This window comes from Chenopodium quinoa, unplaced genomic scaffold, assembly GCF_001683475.1.
Source record: "Chenopodium quinoa cultivar QQ74 unplaced genomic scaffold, ASM168347v1, whole genome shotgun sequence".
NCBI classification, from domain to species: Eukaryota; Viridiplantae; Streptophyta; class Magnoliopsida; order Caryophyllales; family Amaranthaceae; genus Chenopodium; species Chenopodium quinoa.
The window spans coordinates 7,026,661-7,051,934 of record NW_018745000.1 but is presented as its reverse complement, the minus strand read 5'-3'; the positions used below and the strand labels follow the sequence as shown (position 1 = coordinate 7,051,934).

At 35.0% G+C, this 25,274-nt stretch overlaps 3 protein-coding genes across 5 annotated transcripts; all 3 read left to right on the top strand.

Annotated features, from left to right (window-relative positions):
- The first annotated feature begins 11,544 nt into the window (after nucleotides 1-11,544).
- On the top strand, nucleotides 11,545-20,046 carry LOC110707564. Of its 3 annotated transcripts, none has more exons than XM_021885587.1 (6): nucleotides 11,545-11,871; nucleotides 17,275-17,368; nucleotides 17,563-17,664; nucleotides 17,756-17,854; nucleotides 17,965-18,015; nucleotides 19,560-20,046. In XM_021885587.1, the coding sequence occupies exons 2-6, from the start codon at nucleotides 17,276-17,278 to the stop codon at nucleotides 19,782-19,784; spliced, it is 570 nt and encodes a 189-aa protein (XP_021741279.1). In that variant the 5' UTR covers nucleotides 11,545-11,871; nucleotide 17,275; the 3' UTR covers nucleotides 19,785-20,046. The 3 variants fall into 3 exon arrangements, 2 of the variants coding, with proteins under 2 accessions (XP_021741279.1, XP_021741278.1); XM_021885586.1 differs by lacking the exon at nucleotides 11,545-11,871 and adding an exon at nucleotides 11,888-17,109; XR_002508567.1 differs by lacking the exons at nucleotides 11,545-11,871; nucleotides 17,563-17,664; nucleotides 17,756-17,854; nucleotides 17,965-18,015; nucleotides 19,560-20,046 and adding an exon at nucleotides 11,878-17,109 and having other exon boundaries at nucleotides 17,275-17,491.
- Nucleotides 20,047-20,450: 404 nt separating this feature from the next.
- On the top strand, nucleotides 20,451-24,395 carry LOC110707563. The gene is made up of 2 exons (XM_021885585.1): nucleotides 20,451-22,790; nucleotides 22,894-24,395. Exons 1-2 carry the CDS (start codon nucleotides 22,349-22,351, stop codon nucleotides 22,953-22,955), a joined length of 504 nt encoding a protein of 167 aa, XP_021741277.1. The 5' UTR covers nucleotides 20,451-22,348; the 3' UTR covers nucleotides 22,956-24,395.
- On the top strand, nucleotides 21,005-21,463 carry LOC110707617. Its single transcript, XM_021885643.1, has one exon. It carries the CDS (start codon nucleotides 21,005-21,007, stop codon nucleotides 21,461-21,463), a length of 459 nt encoding a protein of 152 aa, XP_021741335.1.
- Nucleotides 24,396-25,274: the final 879 nt, after the last annotated feature.

Below are 25,274 nucleotides of genomic sequence, written 5' to 3'. Positions count from 1 at the left end.
ATGTCTTAATTGCATTTAAGTGATTCGATTATTAAACAATCACATCAATCTTCAATCAAATATGTCCGTCATTGATTAATTCAATCAATGCTGTGATTTAACTTATCATCTTCTATTACATCAAAGAGCTTTCTAAATTGTGTAAAAAAAAAAATAGCTTGCTAAACTAAATGATAATTTCAGTAATTCTCTCAACTAGCGATTTTGAAAAATAAATCTTCTATTTCAATCAAATCACAAATTCCTTAATTGAGATTAAATTATTTCCCACATAAATCAATCTACTCATCAACAACTTAATATATTTACCGAATCAAATCCTATAAAATCTTACTATACATTTATTTGTTTCTCTAACTTGTTAATTTGGTAGTTATAGAAATAATACACTAACAAAACTTCTTTTTTTTTTTAATTTTTTTTTTTATCATTCAAATCTTTTTTTTTAATTATAAATAATTATTACATAAATTCACATATAAAAATGTTTATAATTTTTACATGTATTTTATTGTATGCTAGATTACCCACTCTAAATTTTATCTTTAATTTGTTGACTTTCGTTAAGTTGTATTTGTATTTTATTTCTTAAAGAAAGTGCAATTTTTCAGCCTTTTAGTATTTTAATAATATAATTTGATTATCTTTATTCTTAAGGAAAAATTGATGAGAATGACCTTTAGGCCATTCTTTTTTAATAATCCCACCTTTTGATTATTATTTAATAATCCGACCTTTGGGTGCCTTTAATTTTTATTGGTCCCAACCGGTCAGGTAACCTGTTATAACATGTTACATGACACGTGGCGGCCTGTGATTGGTAAAAAAAAAATTTAAAAAAAACTTTGAAAAATTGAAAAAAAAACTTTAAATTTTTTTTTAAAAAGAAAAAAAAACACCATTCACCATGCCAGCCACCGTACTTCTTGGCTATGGCGAAGCGATACAATTACTCAGCCAAAGTCTATACCAAATATCATCATTTTTTCTGATTTTCGATTACTATGGAGATCCTTTCAGGCACCTTTTCGCTTCAGCTTCAATTACCCTTTTACAATCTGGTTTTGGGGTTGGGTTAGGTGGGGTTCCGATCGACGCGGTGGGTTTCAAGGTGGTTGTGGGATTTCGGTCTGTTGGGGTGCGGTAGGTGAGGGGGGGTGGTGGGTTGTGGGTGTGGCCGTGTGAAGTCAGTTTGGTTTAGAGGTGGCGGTGGGGAATGGTGCTGGTGGTGGTTATGGTGAATGGTGCTGAATTATTTGGGTTTTTTTAATTTTTTTTTCGACCAATTATGTAATGACACGTGTATTTTAAACCAAAAGAAAAAAAATTTACCTCTTCAACCAGTTTCTGGTCAAATGGGACCAATAAAAATTAAAGGCACCCAAAGGTCGGATTATTAAATAATAATCAAAAGGTGAGATTATTAAAAAAGAATGGCCTAAAGGTCGGATTATTCCCATGAATTTTTCCTATTCTTAAATAACCATTAAATTTGGCTATTTAAGTTGTTTTTAAGAAACTATGCAACTGCTATTTAAAACAAAAGATGTAAATATTTTTATTATTGTTTGACACACGCATTGTGTGCATATAAAAGGCTGAAAGCTAATAGTAAAATATAAAGGAAGTGGGGTTGGTGAATGAATAAATTGGTGTTGGTAAGAGAGGGAAATAATAGAAAATTAGTGTAAGGCCCTGTTTACTTGACCTTAAAAAAATAAATATTGAGTAAAAATAATTTCAGTTCAGTAAAAATAAGTTCAATTCAGTAAAAATAGTTCAGTTCAGTATCTTAAAAGAAGAAATATAATAGAAAATCAGTAACAAATAATTTCAGTTCAGCAAAAATAATTACAATTCAGTAAAAATAATAACTGTCATAATAACGGGGCCTAAGTGGGGTTGGTAAGAGAGAAATAATAAAACATTAAGTGGATTATTAAACACCGCCATAAAAAATGATCACCACCGCCACCCCTTACTATTTCGCCACCCCTTATCCTCCTCGGCGGCCCACCACCCCTTTCGACAAGCGACGACCACCACTACCCTAATCGGCGACCCACCACATCCCCCTTAATAACGACCCACCACCTTCCCTCGCCAACGGAATGTGGTGCTTTTTTTTTTCTCTATCCGCTAACCGCGGTAACAAGAGCCCAAAACTGGTTACCGGGCATATCCGCTAACCACGGTAACAGGAACCCAAAAACTGGTTCCCGGGCATGGTAACCAGTTTTGGGCTCCGGATACCATTCCTGGTAACCGGTTTTGGGCTTCAATGACTATGCCCGCTAACCGGTTTCCAGCTTTGGTTACCACGGTAACCGTTTTGGGCTCCTGTTACCATGCCCGGCAACTGGTTTTGTGCTCCGGTTATTGTAGAAACCTAAAAATGTCTCCCCAAAACCAAACCCGATGATGAACAACCTTTCACCGTCATTATTGGTCTGGTTAATGTTTGGAGTGTTTAAATCCATATTCAGTCAAACACATTCAACAAATTAGTCAACAGATCAGTCCAAGTATTTAGTCAAAGCATAGTCCAACCCTCATTTCAACCCAAACCTTTTAAATCCATTTCATTTCATTTATTAATTAAGCACGATTAATAAATATTAAAACCCTAAACCTGAATTAAGTCCGGAACACTGAAACTGCGCTTAACTTATCCCGTACTTAATGCATAATAAAAGATAAAAATGAACTTAGACAAAATTCCAGAAAACACAAACGCCGCGCCACATCAATGTCTGCCGCGCCATGGCAATTTTTGCCGTGACACGAAATTTCTAGGGTTCCGGATCTCACCCCTCTCATTTCTTCTATAGATATACGAGGCTGATTTCTCAGTTTTGAGGCACCAAATAATTCTCTTGTTCTCTCTTATGCTCTAGCCTAAATACTTGCCTTCCTTATTCTTTCACAATACACCTCCTAAGAACTCCCCGGAGTCCGTATTTTACCCGAATTTCTATACTTAAACCAAGGCGTGAAAGGTAGAACTATTTGAGGGTTTGGCCCCAAATTAACTTTACTTTCATTTGAATTAATTTTCATTTTTATTATTAATTTTCCTTGAAGTTACTAACGCGTTCATTGTTTTATACTTGCAAGAAAACGCAATCAAAGTAAGAAATCATGTTCCTTTTATTCCTATTATATTTCTAACGATTTTTATTATGTTTATCATGTATTAATTGTTAGATTTATAGTTAAATTGCTTCCAATGTTAATGTCGTTGCTATTATATTTATTGATCACCATATTGCAAGTTTAAAGGGAATATGTAATTGAATATAACGCTTAATAAGATAATTTGGACGACCGGTTTAGGTTTCTTTTTAGTCTTGTTGTTTAATCAAGTGATCACTAATATTAAAAATTATGTGTTGCATTAACATTCAACCACTTTAGCCTAATATTAGTTTGGAGCACATTGAATCTTTGTTTATGTACCTTTGAGATCGCAGGAAATACTTTTCACAATAAGAATCGAGTAAAGGCCAATACGGGCGAACGTGACTCCATGACTCACTTCGTACCATCATCCCCGATCCCCCTTTTGTGGTTCCGAACCATATGGAATTAGTAATCTCATGGATTATGAATAGGGTGTAACCTTCACGGGTCAATCGTTGTTGCCTATCGTTATCCCTTATTCGTGGTTGCCTTTTAATGATCCGTGAACGGGTTACAAGCTCCTTAAAAACTTGTTGGCGGCTCCCTACTTTGCTTTGTTCCTAATCATTGTCCCTAATCGTATATGTTAATTCCCGCTTCCTAAGAGTGCTAAGCATATTCACACATGCTTAAGTAGGCGCAGTTCAAATGACGCCTACAGTAACCATGCCAGGTAACCGGTTTTGGCTCCGGTTACCGTGCCCAGTAACCGGTTTCCATCTCCATTAGCACGGTAATTAGAGCCCAAAATCGATTAATGTGTCTGGTAACCGGTTTTGGGCTTCAGTTGGTGCGATTTCCGGAAATAAAAAAACCACCACCTTCCCGCCGGCGAGGGAAGGTGGTGGGTCGTCATTGAGGGGGATATTGTCGTCGCTGGTTAGGGTAGTGGTGGTCTTCGATCGCCTAGAAGGGTGGTGGTGTGAAGGTGTTTGTGATTTGTGGCAAGAGGGATTACAAGGTAAAGTATTAAGGGCATGCTTGTACATTCACACTACATGTTGGTGGTTTTGATCCTTTTTTGATGGCAGGTCTTTACCCAAAAAGAAAATATTACAATTATTACGAAATGGAAGGACCGAAGTTGTCAGATCCGAAGGAATACTTGTATAATTTTTTTTTTTTTTTTGCAAAAACTAAGCTTGTTTACAGTGGGCTGTTGTTTATAAAAATGAACAGAAAAAGTGAGTGGATGTAACAACAAAGGGTTTTTTTTTTTTTTTTTTTTTTTGGTGGGGATGAAACAAAAAATTTTTTAGAGTACAAATAGTAACTCACTTTTTAATTATTTCATCGTATGGAACATTAACTAAAACCAATTAATGAAATAGTTGTCTCTTCATGTACAATGATCCCAAACTAGATACATGCACTATACTTATTTTAGGGGAAAATGAAATGACTGTTGATTAGGGGATTTTTATCCACCAATCACCGTCTGACAAGTGGACCAACCAGGTTCCGCCACGTGTCCTTCACGAAGGCCAATAGGAGCCTGCCACGTGTCAATCACAGATACGTCCTCTACGGACCAATCGAGGCATGCCACGTGTCCACCCATGCCAAATGGGAAAAACGGCCAACAAGGCTCAATCCTGTCTAGAGGCCCGGTCAGCCCTAGGTTTACCCTAAACCTAGAGAGTGGCACGCTTCTCAAGACTATAAATACTTAATTAATCCTCATTAAAAGCAATCAAGCAATTGAGAGGCAATTGATCAAGCAATTAATCTCACCTGAAGAACAGAGAAGAACAGAAACATTACGGAACACTAATAACCGGCTAATCTCGCTAACAAAGCAGATTACCAACATTAAACACTCTCACCTAGAGAGGTCTTATTACTTTAATTTCCGTATTAATTACTCCTTAATCAGGTACTAACTTGACCGTTGGAGGCGGAGCTCTCAGGAGTCTCCGTTATTTTGCAGGTACAGGCGTCCGGTTCCAGTCTCGGAATTGTAACTCTCCCGCAGGACATCAGAAAACCCCGAAACAACTGTTAAAACGGCAAATGAAGTGACTTTTAAGAAGGCAAATTAAGTAACTACCCAGATAATTTTAATTGACATACATTTACAGTCTTAAATTTTGACAACACCATTACTCACATACATATCTCATAATCAAAATTAGAAACAATTTCAAAATAACCATATAAGAAAACCACATTAACAGAAACTTAGAATCAATACCAAAACCAAAACCAAAACCAAAACCAAAACTTTTTAGATTGTTTACATAAATTACAAGATTAAATTTCCAAAACACAATATGATGTCCACATTATTAATTTAATCAAAAAAATTTATAATAGTGCAAACATGAGAATCTCTAAGCAATGACGTTTTCTTCGTAAGGTGCTAATAGTGCGTGAATCTCATATTGAACTTTGCAAATCTGACAAGTTGTATTCTCCTTAAGAGTTGCGTTAAACATTTCATAATGAATGTTTTCCACACTAGGCCTTGGATAGATATTTTTCCTTGGATATGAACTTCCAACAATCGTACAATGTCGTTTTTAAATTCATATCTTGTAATTATGAAATAAATAACCCAAATTACAATCAATTTGTTTGAGCATTAACAAGCCATCAATTCTATCCTCCACATACAACAACACTCCACGTAAAAAATTTCCAAGTTGGATTGTCCGTTTCTCCGAGATTAAATTTGGCTACAACACTTTGTTTGTAAATAATGTATTGTTCAAGAAATACTGCATGATCTTCTAGAATAATGAATTCGGTCGTGGGTGTTGTTGAATTTGAAAGAGTATTTGACGGTATGATGATGATGATGGAGATGGTGATAGGGATAGGGTTGACATTTTTATTTGACGGGGAGTATTAGAATATTAACAAATAAAAATAATTAAGAGCTGAGACTTGAGAGGTAAAATGATCTAACTGATACATCTTTATAAAGAGAATAGATTAAGATGAATTAATCTTAATATAATGCACCAAGAGGCTCTTATTAGCTTTACTTTATCAAAACCAAAAACCCATTCAGTCTTCTAATTATCTAAAACCAATTAATGATTTGAAATAGGTGTCTCTACATGTACACTGATCCCAAACTAAATACATGCACTATACTTGTTTTGGGGGAAAATGAATTGGCTATTTAGAGGCAAAATGTAGTAACTTTTAAGAGGGCAAATGAAGTAACTAGCACGATAATCTTAATTTACATACATTTACAATATTAAATTTTGACAACACCATTGCTCACATATCTCATAATCAAAATAAAAAACTATTACAACATAATCATAGAAAAAACCCACGTTGACAGAAACTCAGAACCAATACCAAAACCAAAACTTTCTAGATTGTTTACATAAATTTACAAAATTAACTTTCCAAAACACAATATGATGTCCATATTATTAATTTTATCTAAATGTTTCTAATAGGGCAAACATTAGAATCTCTAAGTTATTATGTTTTCTTCCTAAGGTGCGAATATAACTTAAATAACCAAAATCAATTTGTTTGAGGATTAACAAGCCTTCAATTCTATCCTCCACATACAACTACATTCCACGTAAAGAATTTCCAAGTTAGAGTGTCCGTTTCACCAAGATTAAATTTGTCTACAACATGTTCTTTGTAAACAATGTATTGTTAAAGAAATATTGCATGATCTTTAGGAATAGTAAATTCAGTCGAAGGTGTTGATGAATTTGGAAGAGGGTATTTTACATAAGTTTTACGATGATGATGATGATAGCGATATGGATTAGGATGACAATTTTATTTGACAATGAGTATTTAAAGAATGACAAATAGAAATGATTGAGAGTTGAGACTTGAGACTTGAGAGGTAAAATGATCTAACTGAGACATCTTTATAAAGGGATTAAACTAAGCTGAATTAACCCTAATGTTATGCACGAAGAGGCAACTATTAGCTTTAATTTATCAAAGCAAAAAATCATTCAGTCTTTTAATTATCTAAAACCAATGAATGAAATAGGTGCCTCTTCATGTACAATGATCCCAAACTAGATACATGGACTATACTTATTTTGGGGGAAAATGCATGGAATGACTATTCAGAGGGCAAATAAAGTGACAACCACGTTAATCTTAAACATACATTTACAATCTTAAATATCAACAACACAAATGGTCACATATCTCATAATTAAAATTAGAAACAATTTCAAAATAACCATATAAGAAAACCACATTGACAAAAACTCAGAATCAGTACCAAAACCAAAACCAAAACCAAAACGTTTTAGATTGTTTTACATAAATTACAAGATTAAATTTCCAAAACACAATCTGATGTCCACATTATTAATTTAATCAAAATGTTTATAATAGTGAAAACATGAGAATCTCTAAGCAATGACGTTTTCTTCGTAAGGTGCTAAAAGAGCATGAATCTCATATTGAACTCTGCAAATTTGACAAGTTACATTCTCCTTAAGAGTTGTGTTAAACATTTCATAATGAATGTTTTCTGCACTAGGCCTTGGGTAGATATTTTTCGTTGTAGATATGAAATTCCAAAAGTCGTACAATGTCGTTTTTAAATTCCTATCGTGTAACCAGTTTCGAAGCCTATGAAATAAATAACCCTAATTACCAAAATCAATTTGTTTGAGCATTAACAAGCCTTCAATTATATCCTCCTCATACAACAACACTCCACGTAAAAAATTTCCAAGTTGGAGTGTCCGTTTCTCCGAGATTAAATTTGGCTACAACACTTTCTTTGTAAATAAGTCTTGTTCAAGAAATATTGCATGATCTTCTAGAATAGTGAATTCAGTCGTGGGTGTTGAAGAATTTGAAGGAGTATTTGACGGTGAGTTTAATGATGGTGATAGGGATATGGATGACATTTTTATTTGACGGGGAGTATTTAAAGAATAACAAATAAAAAGATTGAGATCTGAGACTTGAGAGGTAAAATGATCAAATTGAGACATCTTTATAAAGAGAATAGATTAAGATGAATTAAACCTAATACAATGAACGAAGAGGGTCCTATTAGCTTTAATTTATCAAAACCAAAAACACATTCAATCTTCTAATTATCTAAAACCAATTAATGAATTGAAATAGGTGTCTCTTCATGTACAATGATCCCAAATTAAATACACGTACTATACTTGTTTTGGGGGAAACTGAATTGACTATTTAGAGGGCAAATGTAGTAATTGTAAGAGTGTAAATGAAGTAACTACCACGATAATCTTAATTTACATACATTTACAATTTTAAATTTTGACAACACCATTGCTCACAAATCTCATAATAAAAAATAATAAACAATTTTAACATAATTGTATAAAAAAACCATGTTGACAGAAACTTTGAACCAATAAAACCAATACTTTCTAGATTGTTTACATAAATTTACAAAATTAACTTTCCAAAACACAATATGATGTCCATAATATTAATTTAATCTAAATGTTTCTAATAGTGCAAACATGAGAATCTCTAAGCAATGATGTTTTCTTCCTAAGGTGCGAATAGAGCATGAATCTCATATTAAACTCTGCAAATATGACAAGTTACATTCTCCTTAAGAATTGTGTTCAGCATTTCCCAATGAATGTTTTCTGGACTAGGCCTTGGACTAGTATTTTTCGTTGTTGATTTGAAATTCCAACGGTCGTACAATGTCGTTTTTAAATTCTTATCTTGTAACCAGTTTCGGAACCTATGAAACAAATAACTTAAATAACCAAAATCAATTTGTTTGAGGATTAACAAGCCTTTAATTCTATCCTCTACATACAACAACATTCCATGTAAAAAATTTCCAAGTTTGACTGTCCGTTTCTGCGAGATTAAATTTGGCTACAGAATGCACGTTCTTTATAAGCAATATATTGTTAAAGAAATACCGCATGATCTTAAGGAATAGCAAATTATATCGAAGGAGCTGAAGAATTTGGAAGAGTGTATTGGACGTGGGTTTGATGATGATGATGATGATAGCGACAAGGATTAGGATGTCATTTCTATATGACAATGAGTATTAAAAGAATGACAAATAGAAATAATTGAGACTTGAGACTTGATAGGTAAAATGATCTAAATGAGACATCTTTATGAAGGGATTAAATTAAGCTGAATAAAACCTAATGCAATGCACGAAAATGCAAATATTAACTTTAATTTATCGAAACCAAAAAGACATTTAGTGTTTAATTTATCCAAAACCAATTAATGAAATAGGTGCCTCTTTATGTACAATAATCCCAAACTAGATACATGCACTATACTTATTTTGGGGGAAAATGAAATGACTATAAGGAAAATGAAGTGACAACCACGATAATTTTTAATTAATATACATTTACAATCTTAAATTTCGACAACACAATTGGTAACACATCCCAGATTAAAAATCAGAAACAATTTTAACATAAACATATAAGAAAACTACATTGACAGAAACTCAGAATCAATACCAAAACTATTTACATATATTACAAGATTAGATTTCCAAAACAAAATATGATGTCCATATTATTAATTTAATCTTATTGTTTATAATAGTGCAAACATGAGAATCTTTAAGCAATGATGTTTTCTTCTTAAGATGCGAATAGAGCATGAATCTCATATTGAACTCTACAAATCTGACAAGTTATATTCTCCTTAAGAATTGCGTTAAACATTTCCCAATGAATGTTTTCTGGACTAAGCCATGAACAAATACTTTCCATTGTAGATATGAAATTCCAACGGTCGTACAATGTCATTTTTAAATTCCTATCTTGTAACCAGTTTCGGAACCTATGAAAGAAATAACTTAAATAACCAAAATCAATTTGTTTAAGGATTAACAAGCCTTCAATTCTATCCTCTACATACAACAACATTCCACATAAAAAATATCGAAGTTGAAGTCTCTGTTTCTCTGATATTAAATTTGGCTACAACACTTTCTTTGTAAACAATGTAATGTTCAAGAAATACCGCATGATCTTCAGGAATAGTGAATTATGTCGAGAGTGCTGAAGAATTCGAGGAGTGTATTTGACGGTGAGTTTGATGATGATGATGATAGCGATAGGGATTAGGATGACATTTTTATTTGACAATGAGTATGTGAAGAATGACGAATAGAAATGATTGAGAGTTGAGAGGTAAAATGATCTAACTGAGACATCTTTATGAAGGGAATAGATTAAGATGAATTAAACTTAATCCAATGCACGAAGAGGCAACTATTAGTTTTAATTTATCGAAACCAAAAAGACATTTAGTCTTTTAATTATCTAAAACCAATTAATGAAATAGGTGCCTCTTCATGTACAATGATCCCAAACTAGATACATGCACTATACTTATTTGGGGGAAAATGAAATCACTAGAGGGCAAATGAAGTGACAGCCACGATAATCTTAATTACTCCCTCCGTGTTTTAACAAGTGTTACACTTTGACCGGCACATAGTTTAGGCAATATAATATACTTAAATAAAATAAGAGGTTAGTGGGTTAGTTGAAGTATTAAAAAAATTGTAAAAGAAAGATAGTGGAGTTAAAAGTTTATTGAAAAGTAATGAATATGAGAAAAAAGAAATAATAAAAAAAGTAGTAATGGGTTTGAGTGGGAACCATGAAAGGAGAGTGATATTATATTTAAATGTAGTTTTTTGTCAAAGAAGGAAGTGTAACACTTATTAAAACACGGCCGCATTTAGAATGTGTAACACTTATTAAAATACGGAGGGAGTAACATACATTTACAATCTTAAATTTCTACAACACAATTGCTCACATATCTCATAATCAAAATCAGAAACAATTTCAACATAACCAAATAAGAAAACCACATTGACAGAAACTCAGAATCAATACCAAAACCAAAACTTTTTAGATTGTTTACATAAATTACAAGATTAAATTTCCAAAACACAATATGATGTCCATATTATTCATTTAATCTTAATTTTTATAATAGTGCAAACATGAGAATCTTTAAGCAATGATGTTTTCTTTCTAAGGTGCGAATAAAGCGTGAATCTCATATTGAACTCCGCAAATCTAACAAGTTACATTCTCCTTTAGAATTACGCTAAACATTTCCCAATGAATATTTTCTGGACTAAGCCTTGGACAAATATTTTCCATTATAGATATGAAATTTCAACGGTTGTACAATGCCGTTTTAAAATTTCTATCTTATATACACTACTAGAATTTATATAGTTAACGACAATTCAATAACGACGAACTAAAAATTTCGTCTTTGAAAGCACTATTTATCCACTTTATAACTATGACGAAAAATGTTGCTCGTGAATGATAAGAGTATTTTCCGTACTTAATATTAATGATATGATATGTGCGTCGTTAATAATTTGAGAAAAGAATTAAAAAAAAAAATAAATAAAATTTGGTCTGTCGTTAAACAGTACGCGGGCTAAAATTTTAGAAAGCGCTAAAAGTGAATTACCTTTTCTATCTTTAATTAATTTCTAAAAATTTTAACGCAAAACTTTTAACTTATTCCTGCAGTTTATTTCTTTTTCATAATTTCTAATCTAATAATCAAGCAAAATCCTTTTAAGTTTCCACGCACAATTTAAATTCACTCAAAATCAAAATCGATCTTCAAGACCTGCTCGTAATTGTTGCTATTGGCTCATCAATTTTCCAAATTTGAAGCTAAAAGGGGTTGATTTCAGACTTTCGATCGGTAAGTTTCTATATTTGTATTGAATTATATAAGATCAAATTGGGGTTTGAATCAATTTTTGTTAATCTGTTGATAGTTAGGAGTTTTTCTATAGTTAATGTGTATAAATTGGGTTTGAATCAATTATGGCTATGATAAATCTGAATAATTAATTTGATTAAGTTAGCTCTTATGCTTTGTTGATAATCAGGTTCGTTAGTTTCCCCTTTTTCATAGTATAATTTGTTCATTTGCTTCTCAATTGAATTATGCTATTTGCTTATTTGGTCGGATAAATTATGTTAAAAAGTACTTTGATTTTAATTTTCTGAACTTTTTAATTGTTTGCATGTTCACATTCCAACTTCTTGATGATTTGATGTATGTATATGGATTTATTTTTCTCATGTTTTCTATAATATTGTGCAAAGTTGTCGAATTTAATTGAATAATGAATAAGGAATTTAACTGAATAATGAATTTAATTGAATAATTGCATAATGAATTTATGGTGGGGAACAAGCTATCATTTGTATTGCATTCTTTGTAACCTTTTTCTCCACGATGCCTTTGATTTTGCTTTTGATAGTATTCATTATTCCTCTGCAGCTGTATCAATCATAGCAACCTTCAAATCCCACAAAGCCTTGTTTTCTAAAGTTTCATATAATTATACTTGATACACCACTGCTGCAATGACAGCCAGAGCACTTTCTTCTTATAGGATCCATGTAAACAATCTAGAGTAGTCAACTGCAGGAGTAGCACACTAGATTTACAAAGTTCCCTTAGCCCAACTGGATTTATATCTCCTCGTCCATATAAGACCTTTTCTGAAGTACAAAGTAGCTGTATCAGACCAGAACGCACATTTATATCTCTTTACACATAAGCCTTGAATTACCTTTCTTCTCTCAAACTATTGAACTATTGTACTGAATTGCTAATTTCTGATTTCCTGGCAATAAAAGAAGGGGAGACAACACAATGCTATAAGCTCCAATAATGCATCCTAAATTTGGTTGTATATTTTTAGTATTAGTTAAAAAAAATTCACAAGATTTGTTGATTCGAAGCTCTGATATGTATTGTAAAAGGACAGCTTTGTTAATTTGGGTGTTTTAATGAATTTTGTATGATAAGTTATTGAAAAAGGACATGGGTATAACTTGAGAACAGTAGAATAACCTGTATAACTCTCTCAATTTAAGATTGGATATTAAAGTATGATTATAAGAATTGTTGAATTCCCAAAAGACAATCACATACCACTGGTTCATTCTAATGATATTAAGTTTATCAAATTAAACACTCACTTAACTACTCTTGACTCTAATTTCTTTTTTAGTGACATTGTTTTATATTTTGAGTTTGATTAGCTTCAGAGTAGTTGCAAAGTTGCAGGTCTTTTTGTAATTTCTAGGAAATCAATAATGATGTCTCAAACTCTTAAAGTAGGTAATAAACATATTTTTGAGATAAAGTTAAGTGATTGAATAATGGTTCTATTTATATGGACGAAAGTTTTATCTTTATTACAAAGATTGTAAAATAAAAAAATGAGTGCTGACAAAACATAATCAAGTATGTAACCTAAGGTTTCATTAACTAGACCTATAATTTGCTAAGCTATAATTACTACGACGAAACATAATCAAGTATGTAAGTATAATCAGACACTTAGTTTTGTTTCTACTTTTATTTTTTTGTAAAGATAGTTTTGTTTATCTTAGTTCCATCTATATTTGAGATTATTGTGTTTTATCTTATTTTATGTTAGTTTTTTTTTTTCTTTTCTTTTTCTTATAGAAAATGACTCCTAGTAAGGATTGGATGACCATTGAAGATTATGTTAATGACCCATTATATGTGGAGGGAGTAGATAATTTTCTAGACTATGCATTTCAAAAGTTAAAAACTTCGTCGATAATACGTTGTCCTTGTTGTCAATGTATGAATAGAGAGTCTGGTAATCGTGAAAAAGTCAGAGAACATCTACTAGTTTTTGGAGTAGTTAAAAGGTATACCTTTTTGTATCATCATGGAGAGGAGTTAGATGAGACTCAACTTGATTCTGATGATGATGAGGCTGATGGGAGAGATCATGAAGACCATGATGAAATGCTTAGCATCTTGCGGGATCTTCATCCAGAGTACCGTGATGGGAGTTCACCCATTGATGTCAATAATGTTAATGAGCCAAATGCCGACACTAAGAAATTCTATAGCTTGCTGAAAGATTCACAAGATCCAGTTTATGAAGGTTGCAAGAGTTCTAGAATGTCCGCACTCTTAAATCTCCTTCATATCAAGACTCTTGGTCGCTGGAGTAATGAATCGTTTACCATGCTATTAGTTTTCCATAAGAAGGATCTTTTGCCCGATGGATCAAATTTTCCTGATTCTTACTATGAGTCAAAGAAGATCATGAAAGATTTGGGGCTTTCATATGAGAGAATTGATGCTTGTGTCAATGATTGCATGTTATATTGGAGGGATAATGAGAAGTTGGATGCATGCAATGTGTGTGGTGCTTCAAGATGGAAAACTGACAAACATAATGGGGAGGACAAATGTAAGAAAAATGGTTAGAGAATACCTCAAAAAACACTGCGATACTTTCCTCTAAAACCAAGACTTCAAAGACTATTCATGTGCTCTAAAACTGCTTCTTTGATGACATGGAAACATGGCAAAAAGCAGAAAGATGGTACGATGAGACATCCTGTAGATGGATCGGCTTGGGAATCATTTGACAAAGAGTTTCCTGATTTTGCATCAGATCCTCGAAATGTTAGGTTAGGGCTTGCTAGTGATGGTTTTCAACCTTTTGCAAATTCGAAAACCAACTATAGTATTTGGCCAGTGGTTCTTATTCCCTATATCTTACCCCCTGAACTTTGTATGAAGCAGTCAAATATGATTCTATCAATGCGTATTCCTGGTCTTAAAGGTCCGGGTAACGCAATTGATGTATATCTGCAACCCTTAATCGAGGAATTGAATGACGTACTTATGGGCCACTAGGGTAAATGCTTTTGATGCAGCAACTCAACATCATTTTCAACTACGCACAGCTTTGATGTGGACAATTAATGATTTTCCAGTGTATGCAATGTTATCTGGATGGAGTATTAAGGGGAATTTAGCATGTCCTTGTTGTCTTAAAGATACCTGGTCGAAGAGGCTATCTCATGGGGCCAAAGAATGCTTTATGGGCCATCGAGTGTATTTGCCAAAGAATCATAGATGGCGAAAGGATAAGGCTTCATTTGATGGAACAATTAAGCAGGGTTTACCTCCAAAGCCTTGTTCAATCAACGAAATTCTTCATCAGCTAAAGGATCTAGAAAATATCATATTGTCTAATGATCCACGAGTGAAGACAAAGATATCTCATGAGCTTAGGGGAGACAATTGGAATAAGAAAAGCATTTTCTTTAAGCTTCCATATTGGAGGACACATCTATTATGACATAATTTGGATGTATGCATATTGAGAAAAACATATGTGAAAGAATTCTTGGTACGATGATGAATATTAAAGGGAAGACAAAAGACACCATAAAATCTCGTCATGACTTACAGGTTATGGGGTTGAGGCCATCATTGCATCCAACCAAAGAAGGGGACAAATGGAAGATGCCACCAGCCCCATTTACTTTTTCCTCTTTGAAAGAGTTAAAGGTTCCTGATGGTTTTTTCATCTAATATATCATACTGTGTTAACTCTAAGGAGGCCAAAATTTTAGGTTTAAAGAGTCGTGATTACCATGTCATACTCGAACATCTTCTTCCTTTTAGCAATGCGTGGCCTACTAACTCCACTTGAGGTATTTTACTATATTATGTGCTAAAGTAATCAATGTGGAAGAGTTGAAGCAACTAGAGTCTCAAATTCCTATTACTCTCTGCAAACTAGAGAGAGTATTTCCTCCTTCTTTCTTTGATGTGATGATGCATTTGCCTATTCATCTAGCTAGTGAAGCCATAGTTGCGGGTCCTGTTCAGTTCAGATGGATATATCCTATTGAAAAATATATGTACAAGCTTAACTCTTATATAAGGAATAGGGCTCATCCAAAGGCTTCAATCGTAGAGGGATATTTAGCAGATGAGTGCATAACTCTTTGCTCAAGGTACATGCAGAATGTTGAAACTAGATTTAATCGTCTTGAGCGAAATTATGAAAATGCATATGGTGGTGATGAGGCCTTGCCTAAATTTAGTCATCCTGGTCGAGGCTTAGGTGCTCCAAATATCATTGATGTTCCAAAGTGTGAGTTAGATCAAGCTCATAATTATATTTTGAAGAATTGTGATGAGGTTCAACCGTTCCTTGATTAAGACTCTTAGCCTTAGTAAGTTTCTTCTTTTTTTTCTTTGCTGTAGTTTTTTTTTTTTTTTTTTTTTTTCCAGAAATTTTTCTCAGCTAATACAAACAATGGATTATCTGAGGAGGAATGGAGTGAGAATTTTAAAAAATGGTTTAAAGAAGAAGTAAGCCATTGAATTTTCATCAGATTTTTAGATCATTGAAACTTGAACTATATTAATTTTTTTTTTCTTTTTTCTTCTCTGGTAGGTTGCTCGGTTATATGAGACTAATAAGAGCAAAGAAATAGAAAATCTCCTTTCACTATCACGTGGCCCAACCCAATATGTAACCTCTTTTGGTGGTTATATTGTGAATGGGTATAGATTTCACATACAAAATCGCGAAAACGCTTTGAGAACACAAAATAGTGGAGTGGTTGTGATTGGAAACACGGGAGAAAGAGATGATAACATAGATTATTATGGAGTAGTAACAGATATAATTGAGATGCAATATCTTGGTGGAAATTGAGCTGTTTTATTTCGTTGTAAATGGTGGGATGTATTTGATAAGCTTAGAGGAATAAAAGAAGACAAATATGGAATTGTTACTGTTAATTGCAATAAGCAATTAAAAACTAATGAACCATTTATCTTAGCTAGCCAAGCAAGACAGGCTTTTTCACCAATCTACTATTAAGAAGAAAGCAGGGAATGGAAAAAAAAAGAGGAAGAAACAAATGTAAAGAAATTGCTAGACTAAAACCCAATGAGAAGCTACATATCGAGTTCATCAACAATCGAGCCATAGGGGAGAATCACAAAGTATTTTCAAGACATTTGGGGATCATAGTCCGAGATACTAACATTTGTCCTCTAAGAGTGCGCTAATGGGATGATAATGGGGACAGAGAAAAAGATCACATGTGGACAGCAGTCACAGTAAGGATTAAGAAAATAATTTTGATGCTTTTACTTTTGTTTGCCAAGTTTTGTTTTATTTATTCAGTCGAGTGAGAATTGTTTAAGACCAGTTTTTACGGGTTGCTGGATGTTATATACATTATTTATATATTCTGAACACTTCATAACATTATCTTTTCTTAGGATGTTTTCACAAGTGAAAACATGGACACTTATAAGGAGCATGTTCTTGGCATATGAAAAAGTTGTGGACAAATTGGAGAGGAGATCTATTAAGGTATAATGTTGCAAAGAAAAACTATCTTTATAAGTTGCTGCTAAAGGTGATCCACCTAAGGGACTTGATAAGCATGAGTGGAGGTGGCTCATAAAGGAAATTTTTTCAAAGGATGACTTCAAGGTACTTTTTACTTGAGCAGATAGTATGAATATATGTATTGAATATTTTTTAGATGATAATTTTTTTTTCAGAAAAGAAGTGAAAGAAACTCTGTTAACCGAAGTAAATATGCTAAAGCGTTAATGCCACGTACTGGGAGCAAGCCTATTAGGCAAATCATTTGGGACGATCTGGTATATAATTAGTTTGTTAGTTTATTTTTTTAATTTGATTTCAGAATGTCTGATATGCTTGGGATAACAATAATGTGACATGGCATGATAGGGAGGAAGTAAAGGGAATAAACCTACTCTGGTTGATGTGTTTTATACCACTCGCAAAAAAGGCAATAGCCTTCCAAACGCGGAGACAATCCAGAAACATGTATGTACTTCATTTACTTTGGTTAACTTTTTTCTCTCTCTCTTTTTTTTTTTTCTTTTTTTTTAAGTTTCTTATTCTGTAATATTAATTCGGTCATGCTTATGCTGTAGGCTGAAATTCAAGAAACAATGGAAAAAGAACCATCACATTCCTTTGTCCAGGTAACTATTACTCTCTTTTCATGTGAGTTGTTAAATGTTGTGGACTACTTCAGGTAACTGCCAATGGTATCATATAATCAGAATTTCAGTCACTTCCCTCTCCCCTTAGTGCTCGCTGATTTTGCTGTTCTGATTTTGCTACTCTATTGTTCTGATTTTGCTGTTCTGCTGCTTGTACTTCTGTCCCCTTGAGTTTTTTCTTTCTTCTAGCATAAACCTGAAGGGGTGGCTGACTTGAGTAAGGTGGCTGACCTGAATGAAGGGCTGGGTTACTTGGGTCCATGATATTAACACTAAAATTGAATATGTTATATAAGTTAGTTATATCTAAAAAAAGGCAGAGAATCCAATTATATGAAATCAAATAGAAAAATCCAAGTGTCATCAGAAGTAAGCCATTCTATACCCATCAAAGACATAAGGTAAATTTCAACTGCTCTTTGTTGAAGTTGAGCCTGAACCTTATTAAAGAGTTCAACTATTTCCCTTTCTCTTCGTTCTGGGGTAGCAGTAGCCTGGGACTTTAGGCTATTAGAAAGAGAAAGTAACTGCCAATTTTTAGTTGATAAGAACTCGGATTCATCAAGGTTCTCAGAGCTGTCCTCTTCATGCACCGTTTCCTATTTTCGGAGTATCCAGGCCTGTTATGCCTAGGGATAACCTGTTTTGCTGACCTGAATGAGGTGCACGCTACTAGAACTTTTACCTGGGTGAATAAGGTCTGCTCCTCGCATGCTAACCTCCTCTTTACTGATAATGTGGCCTTTTGGTTATCAATTGCCAACCCCAACTGCATTTCTGTTCCCTGGATTCACTTCTAGAGGTCAATATCAGTGCGATTAACTTCTAGATGGCCTAAAGATGTCTGTTTTATATAGCAAAAAGAACTAGGATCACCTTAAAAACCTACAGCTAATTGCAAGTAATAAAGAAACCTGTTTAAACCATCTACTAATGGAGTTCAAGCTTGATGTACATGATGTTTTGACCAGTTTTAAGTCGATTATTGATATTCTTTCAGGAATGTACCAGATCCTATACTAACAATTCTAGCATTTCAGTACACCATTATTAATAGTCTGGATCATGAATGATGATAATCAGTTAGCATTTCTTACTTGATGACTTTTTAATTAATTTAGTGGGCTTTGATTAGTAACAGAAACTGACGGAGGCCTGCTTTAGTGATTTTATTGCAGATGGAATTGAGTGACTAACTAACCAATCAATTACATATCATTTATGCTATCTCCTTAAGAATAAATAATGTATGTTGTGTTGCTTCAGCATAGTCTTTTGGATGTTTGTACTAGTTTGTATTACCTTTTGGTTGTTGCTCTTGTCAGGTTGTCTTGTTGATTTAGGTAGCTCATCAATGGTTCGGTGTGAGCAGATTTGTTCTGTTTGTCTTTTGTTGACTCTCGAAAACAGATTTTATTTGATGTTTTATTAATTTAATTTGTTTATTTGTATCTTGATGTAATTTTCTCTATGATTAATTTTGTGTTCGGTACCATACTTTAATTTCTTTTTTTGAAACTTAGGTTGCACAAAAGGTTTTAAAATCCAAGTCTCGAGATCGTGTTGTTGGTTTAGGAGGAGGAATAACTTTAATAGATATGATTGGACCACAACCAAGTAGAGAAGAGCTTCAAATTGAGTTGACTGCAGCCCAAAAAAAAATGAAGATCTTACAAATTATGTGGAGACTATTCAAGAAGAAAACACCGAACTTAAGAGTCGCATGGGTTTGGTTGAAGCTGAAATGAACATGTTGAAAGATACATTGATAAAACAATTCAATGCTTCGTTTTCGAACAATGGTTCCAACACACAAACTCCGAGTACCTGATTGTGCTTGAAGAGCTTTGATGGTCAAGCCCATAGATTTAAATTTCAATTATTATTTAGTTTTTTTAGTGGAACGCTAAACGTCGCCCTCGGATCTCTAACTAACGCCCGCAAAATAACGTAAAATGATGTATGTAGCCTTGTTATAAAAATATTATAAAATAATTATTTTTACATGAACTTAACACTTTTACCCTACATAAAATTTTTTACCGTTCTCTCTAGTGCTCACACCGGCCACCAACGATCGCGTTGAACCACCAACCACTATAATTTTCAAAATCAAACAAATAATTTAAATTTTGCAAAACCTAATTCGTCGGATCTCATGGAAGACAACGAAAGGCCGGAAACACCACCTACGTTGGTCGCCGGAGGCTCGTCGGACCGTACGGAATCGGTACGATTATTTAAATTTTTTTTCGAAATACCGATTATTTAATTTTATGTTTTCAAAATTTCCAGGTAAACGCCCAGAAATTTCGAAAAACCTAGGCTGAAACGCCTAGTTTTTTGGATACCCTAGGGTAGTTCGAAAAAACTATGCGTTTCAGCCTAGGTTTTTCGAAATTTATGGGCGTTTAGAAAATTTTGAATTTTTTATCAATTCCGATTGGTTTACTTTGAAAGATGACCAAGATCATTTGTAAAATATATTGTTTGTATTTGGATGAATTGTTCAAAAGGCATCGAATTTGTTTAGGAGGGTCGTATCGTTCTATCAATCTTAATATGTTATTGTTTGTATTGTTCATAAGTATGTTGTTTAAAAAATTATAGTTATATACTACGAATTTGTTGAGGGTCGTTTTGAATTACTCTACTTAATTAATTTCTCTAGTTATAAAATTCTCAATCGTTTATAAGTGAGGGATCACACCTTTTAGTTGTTATTATAATTAGTTGTGTATTGTTGGAATTATTATTATATTAGTTGTACGTTGTTAGATTATTATTAGTAGTTGTGTTTTTGTTGTTTGTCAACTTTTATTAATATTTGTTTATTTTTATTATTATTATATAGGATTCTTAGTCCGAGGATGGTGATGGTGTGGACTATAGCGGAAATTTTTTGACAGACACTGTGTTTCCGAGTTTTGAGGATGCTTTTCTGTGGACACAACGCCCGCTCGGATTTATGTTAGTGAAGGCTTCTTACAAGACTGATCGGAGTGGTCGGCCGTATCGATATGTGAGTTGTGATCGTGGAAAAAAGAGCATGATAAGAGACATGATGAACACGATACGCAAAGACACGAAAAGCAAGGTAAACAGTTGTCCCTTCAAACTCAAGGTTGAGTATGTCAGAGTAGTAAGTGGTTGGAAGCTCAGTTGCTTGAACGACACTCACAATCATTCTTTGGTTGTGTATCCCGAAGGACATCGACAAATCAGCGGTCTTAGTCTTGCTGCTAAGCAGGTAGTACGTGATATGACTCAGGCACAGGTGCCACCTCGGCATATCATGAGAACTCTTGTAGAAAAGTTTCCCGGAGACCATCCAAACATCAAGCATGTCTACAACTGCAGAAGTAATATCAGAATGGAGCGATTCGAGGGAAGAGAGGTGGTTCACCAGGTGCTTCATTTGGCCTGACAGAGCAAATACCTTACTTGGGTTGTGACTGATACTAACAATGTGTTGCAACATGCTTTCATGGCACACCCGATCATGACAAATTCGCTACGCACATACTCGTACGTGATAGGTATGGATTCCACTTACAAGACGAACCGATACGGCATGCCATTCTTTGAGATTGTTGGGGTTACACCGACAAATCAGAACTTTCTTGTTGCATACGCATTCATGAGGTCGGAGTCCGAAGAAAGTTATCGGTGGGGGCTTCAGTGCTTGAGGTTGTTGATTGGTCATCATAGAGAGCCGTCGGTACTACTGACAGATAGGGAGCTTGGCCTTTGTGCAGCGTTGAAGAGCGTGTTTCCAAACACAAAACACATGCTGTGTGTGTGGCATATTAACAAAGATGTTGAGGCGAAGGTTACTTCCATGTTTGAAAAAAAGAAAGAGATTGGTGCCAAGTTCAAAAATGGGAGGTGGAGGCATGTGATTAATGCTACATCTGAAGAGGCATATGAAAGAGAGCTTGTAGAGCTGAAAACCAAGTGGGGTCGATGGCCGAAAGCGATTGGCTATGTTGTGGACACTTGGCTCATACACAAGGAGAAGTTTGTGATGTTTTGGACGAACCAGGTACTGCACTTTGGCAATGTTAACAACTGCAGGGTTAAGATCCAGCATTCGGCATTGAAATGTTGGATTGACAGTTCTACAGGTTCTTTAGATACAGTTTAGGCTCAGGTGTACTGCTCGATTGAGAACCAGATCATAGCCATTCGTAATGGGTTGGAGGCATGTAGAGCAACTCATGGTTAGAAGTACAAGCAGAAGCCTTTGCAGCAGCTGAACGGAAAGGTATCCCACAATTGTCTGTCTATTCTTCTTGGTGAGACGAACAGGATGCGAGGGTTGAGTACGGATGTCCATCGACGTTGTGGGTGTGCTCTACGTACTACCCACGTGTTACCTTGTGCGTGCCAAATATATGACTCGATTACTGCAGGGAAGGGGTTGTATACGAAGGACATTCATCCATATTGGAGGACCCTTGTCATTGGAGCGGGTGTCGACATTCCTGATATAGTTGATGAAAATGATGAGGATCGAGCTTATTTCCGCACCTTTGTTGATCAGGTTATTGCCAGCGACCCTGTGATGCTTAGGCACGTGTCTCGAGTGATTGAGGGTGAGATGGATCCTAACTACGATGACCTTCAGGAGCCTCGAGTAAGGGGACGACCTCCCGAGAGAAGGAACATGCGAGATCGTTCGTTTTTTGAGCATGTTCAACGTAATGGGCGAGATAATCGATCCAGAAGTAGACCGCCCCCATTTGATACAGGTGATTATCGATATAATTAAATAATGTTTTCATACATCGTATATTTTAATTTATTTTGTGTAATAACTTAATTATATGTCATATTATGTTTTTTATTTTGTAGGTACCGGGTTCGACATGCGACAATGTAGATACAGCTACGCGATTCCCAACCTTACATCGTAGGTGTTAAGGATGTAATTGGAGATGGGAATTACGGATTTCGTTGCGTAGCAAATTTTTGTTACGGAGATCAGGAGGAATGGCGATTGGTTCGACATCATATCGCAAATGAGGTTGGTTCTCATCCTTGGTTGTACATCATGATTTACTACGACATATGGGGTCAATAGGTTGGTTCAGGATTGTAGAGGGAGGTAGACCGGATCAGATGGGATGGTGATGCGTGTGGATAGGAGCATTGGATGGTAGCACAGTAGGATTTGTTTGCTATTGCCACAATATGGAATGTGGCAGTGATTTGTTATGGAGTAGGAAATAGACCATCGTGCTACTATCCATCTACCACTGTTTTACCGTTGAACAATCGTGGATGCTTAGACAGGCCTAGTGCAGAGTTCGTGATTGGAACTGTTGGTGGATCGCATTCCATTCGTTTGCATATGGATCAAGACCACCCACTTCCTCCAATTTCACCAATGTGGTTTAACGCTCGACAGGCAAGTGTACACGGATGGGAGGCAAGGTATGAGAGAAGGCTTCAATTGTGGCAGACATTAGTTAGCTCTTGAGTACTGTTATGGATTTTTATTAAACTTTATATAACTTTATTAATAAACATGATGATTTTATTTTAATTTTTTTTAAGCAATTCTCTTGAAAATTTACTGAGTAAGTACTACGTAATTAGAAAATAAAATAATAATATATAAATGTCAACTTGATAATTCTCAACAAATGTGATAAAACATAAATGTCCACTAACAACATCCAGAACATAGTCTAATAAAACAATAAAGTCAAAGCTAGAATACATATTACACCTAATCTCTAAGTCCATTTATTGTATTCAAATCATTAATCACCTGCTCTAACATTACTTTGGTGTCCCTTGATAGCGTAGGGTACTCAGTAAGTGATCGCTGCGCTGTAACCATGAATTGCCCTACCCACTACACAAACCATTATAATTGTGTATTAATAGAAATAATAGGAAAAAAATAATTAAATTAAAAAAAAAACTAACAAAAAACTTACGTAATCAACGTTGGTCCTCTTAGGAAGACCGACATCATCCTCAACATTAGGAGTGACGATAGGATGGCTAACTCTCCCAAACCATGGTAGGTAGTCAGGGGCACAATTAGTATGTCCGCCACGTGGAATTCTAGTATATCCACTAAGAAGAAGACTGAACGCAGCACCGGGGACAAATCTATCCCACATGAGAGTGGTCATCTGAGCTGAAAAACTGACCCTATAAGACTTCACACTAAGTGGTCTCTGAGCATCATCAGGCCTAATCATGTCACCGGAAATCTCCTGTATAAACTCCAACTGTCGAACAACTCGATCGGGCATATATGGTTCTATGATGCCTCGATAGCGAATACATCCAGTAAACATAGTCCTAGGTACCTGTTGTGCAGGAAAAGCACCGTATGGCAACCAACATACTTGCAAATTAGTTATACCTGCAAATCAACTGTAAATAAAATCAATATAAGACAAATAGTAATTACGTATCTACTTATACCTCATAGTCACCCAGCTGGTCAAGTCGAGTACGAAAGGACACGAGACGCTGTTGATGCTTCCGCGTCATACCAACATCCCATAACCCTGCACGAGCATGAGGGACGTCCTGTGTCAACACACCCTGGTGAGGCCGAAAACATGGAAAGTACTCGTATATCCAAGCCTGTAGAAGAGTCAGACAACCCACGATAGAATCACATCCATTTCGGGTGGCATGCCCGAGCTGACGATACAAGTACGCTAGTGTGGCTGAACCCCAGGAGTATCTCGTCTTCAGGTTATCCTCGATACACAACTCACCGAGAAAAGAAGGGTGAGTATGAGTACCGCTCTTGTCAGTAAAGAGAGTGTTACCAAAAAGGACCCACATGTAACCAATGGCCTGAACCGCCTCCAGCTACTCCTCACTACGACACCTAGCAATAATCTGGTCAGTATGGACGCCACCGTTCCTATAGATGGAATTCTGAGTCTTGACCTGTAGCTCCTCCGGAGTCAACTGTAATAACCCACCTACCAATGTCCAATACTGGTCACTAGGGAGATCACCGACAACCATATCCCCATCAACCCGAATACCAAGTATGTGGTGTACGTCGTGCAACATGATGGACATCTCACCAAAAGGTAGGTGGAATGTGTTCGTGTCTAGCTGCCATCTCTCAACAAAGGCAGAAATCAGCGGAAAATCAAGGTGGTCGTGCATAATGCTAGGCAGGTGAAACAACCCAGTCTGTCGTATCCGCGTAGTGGTGGCAGCCGTAAATCGCTCTAGCAAGTCAAATC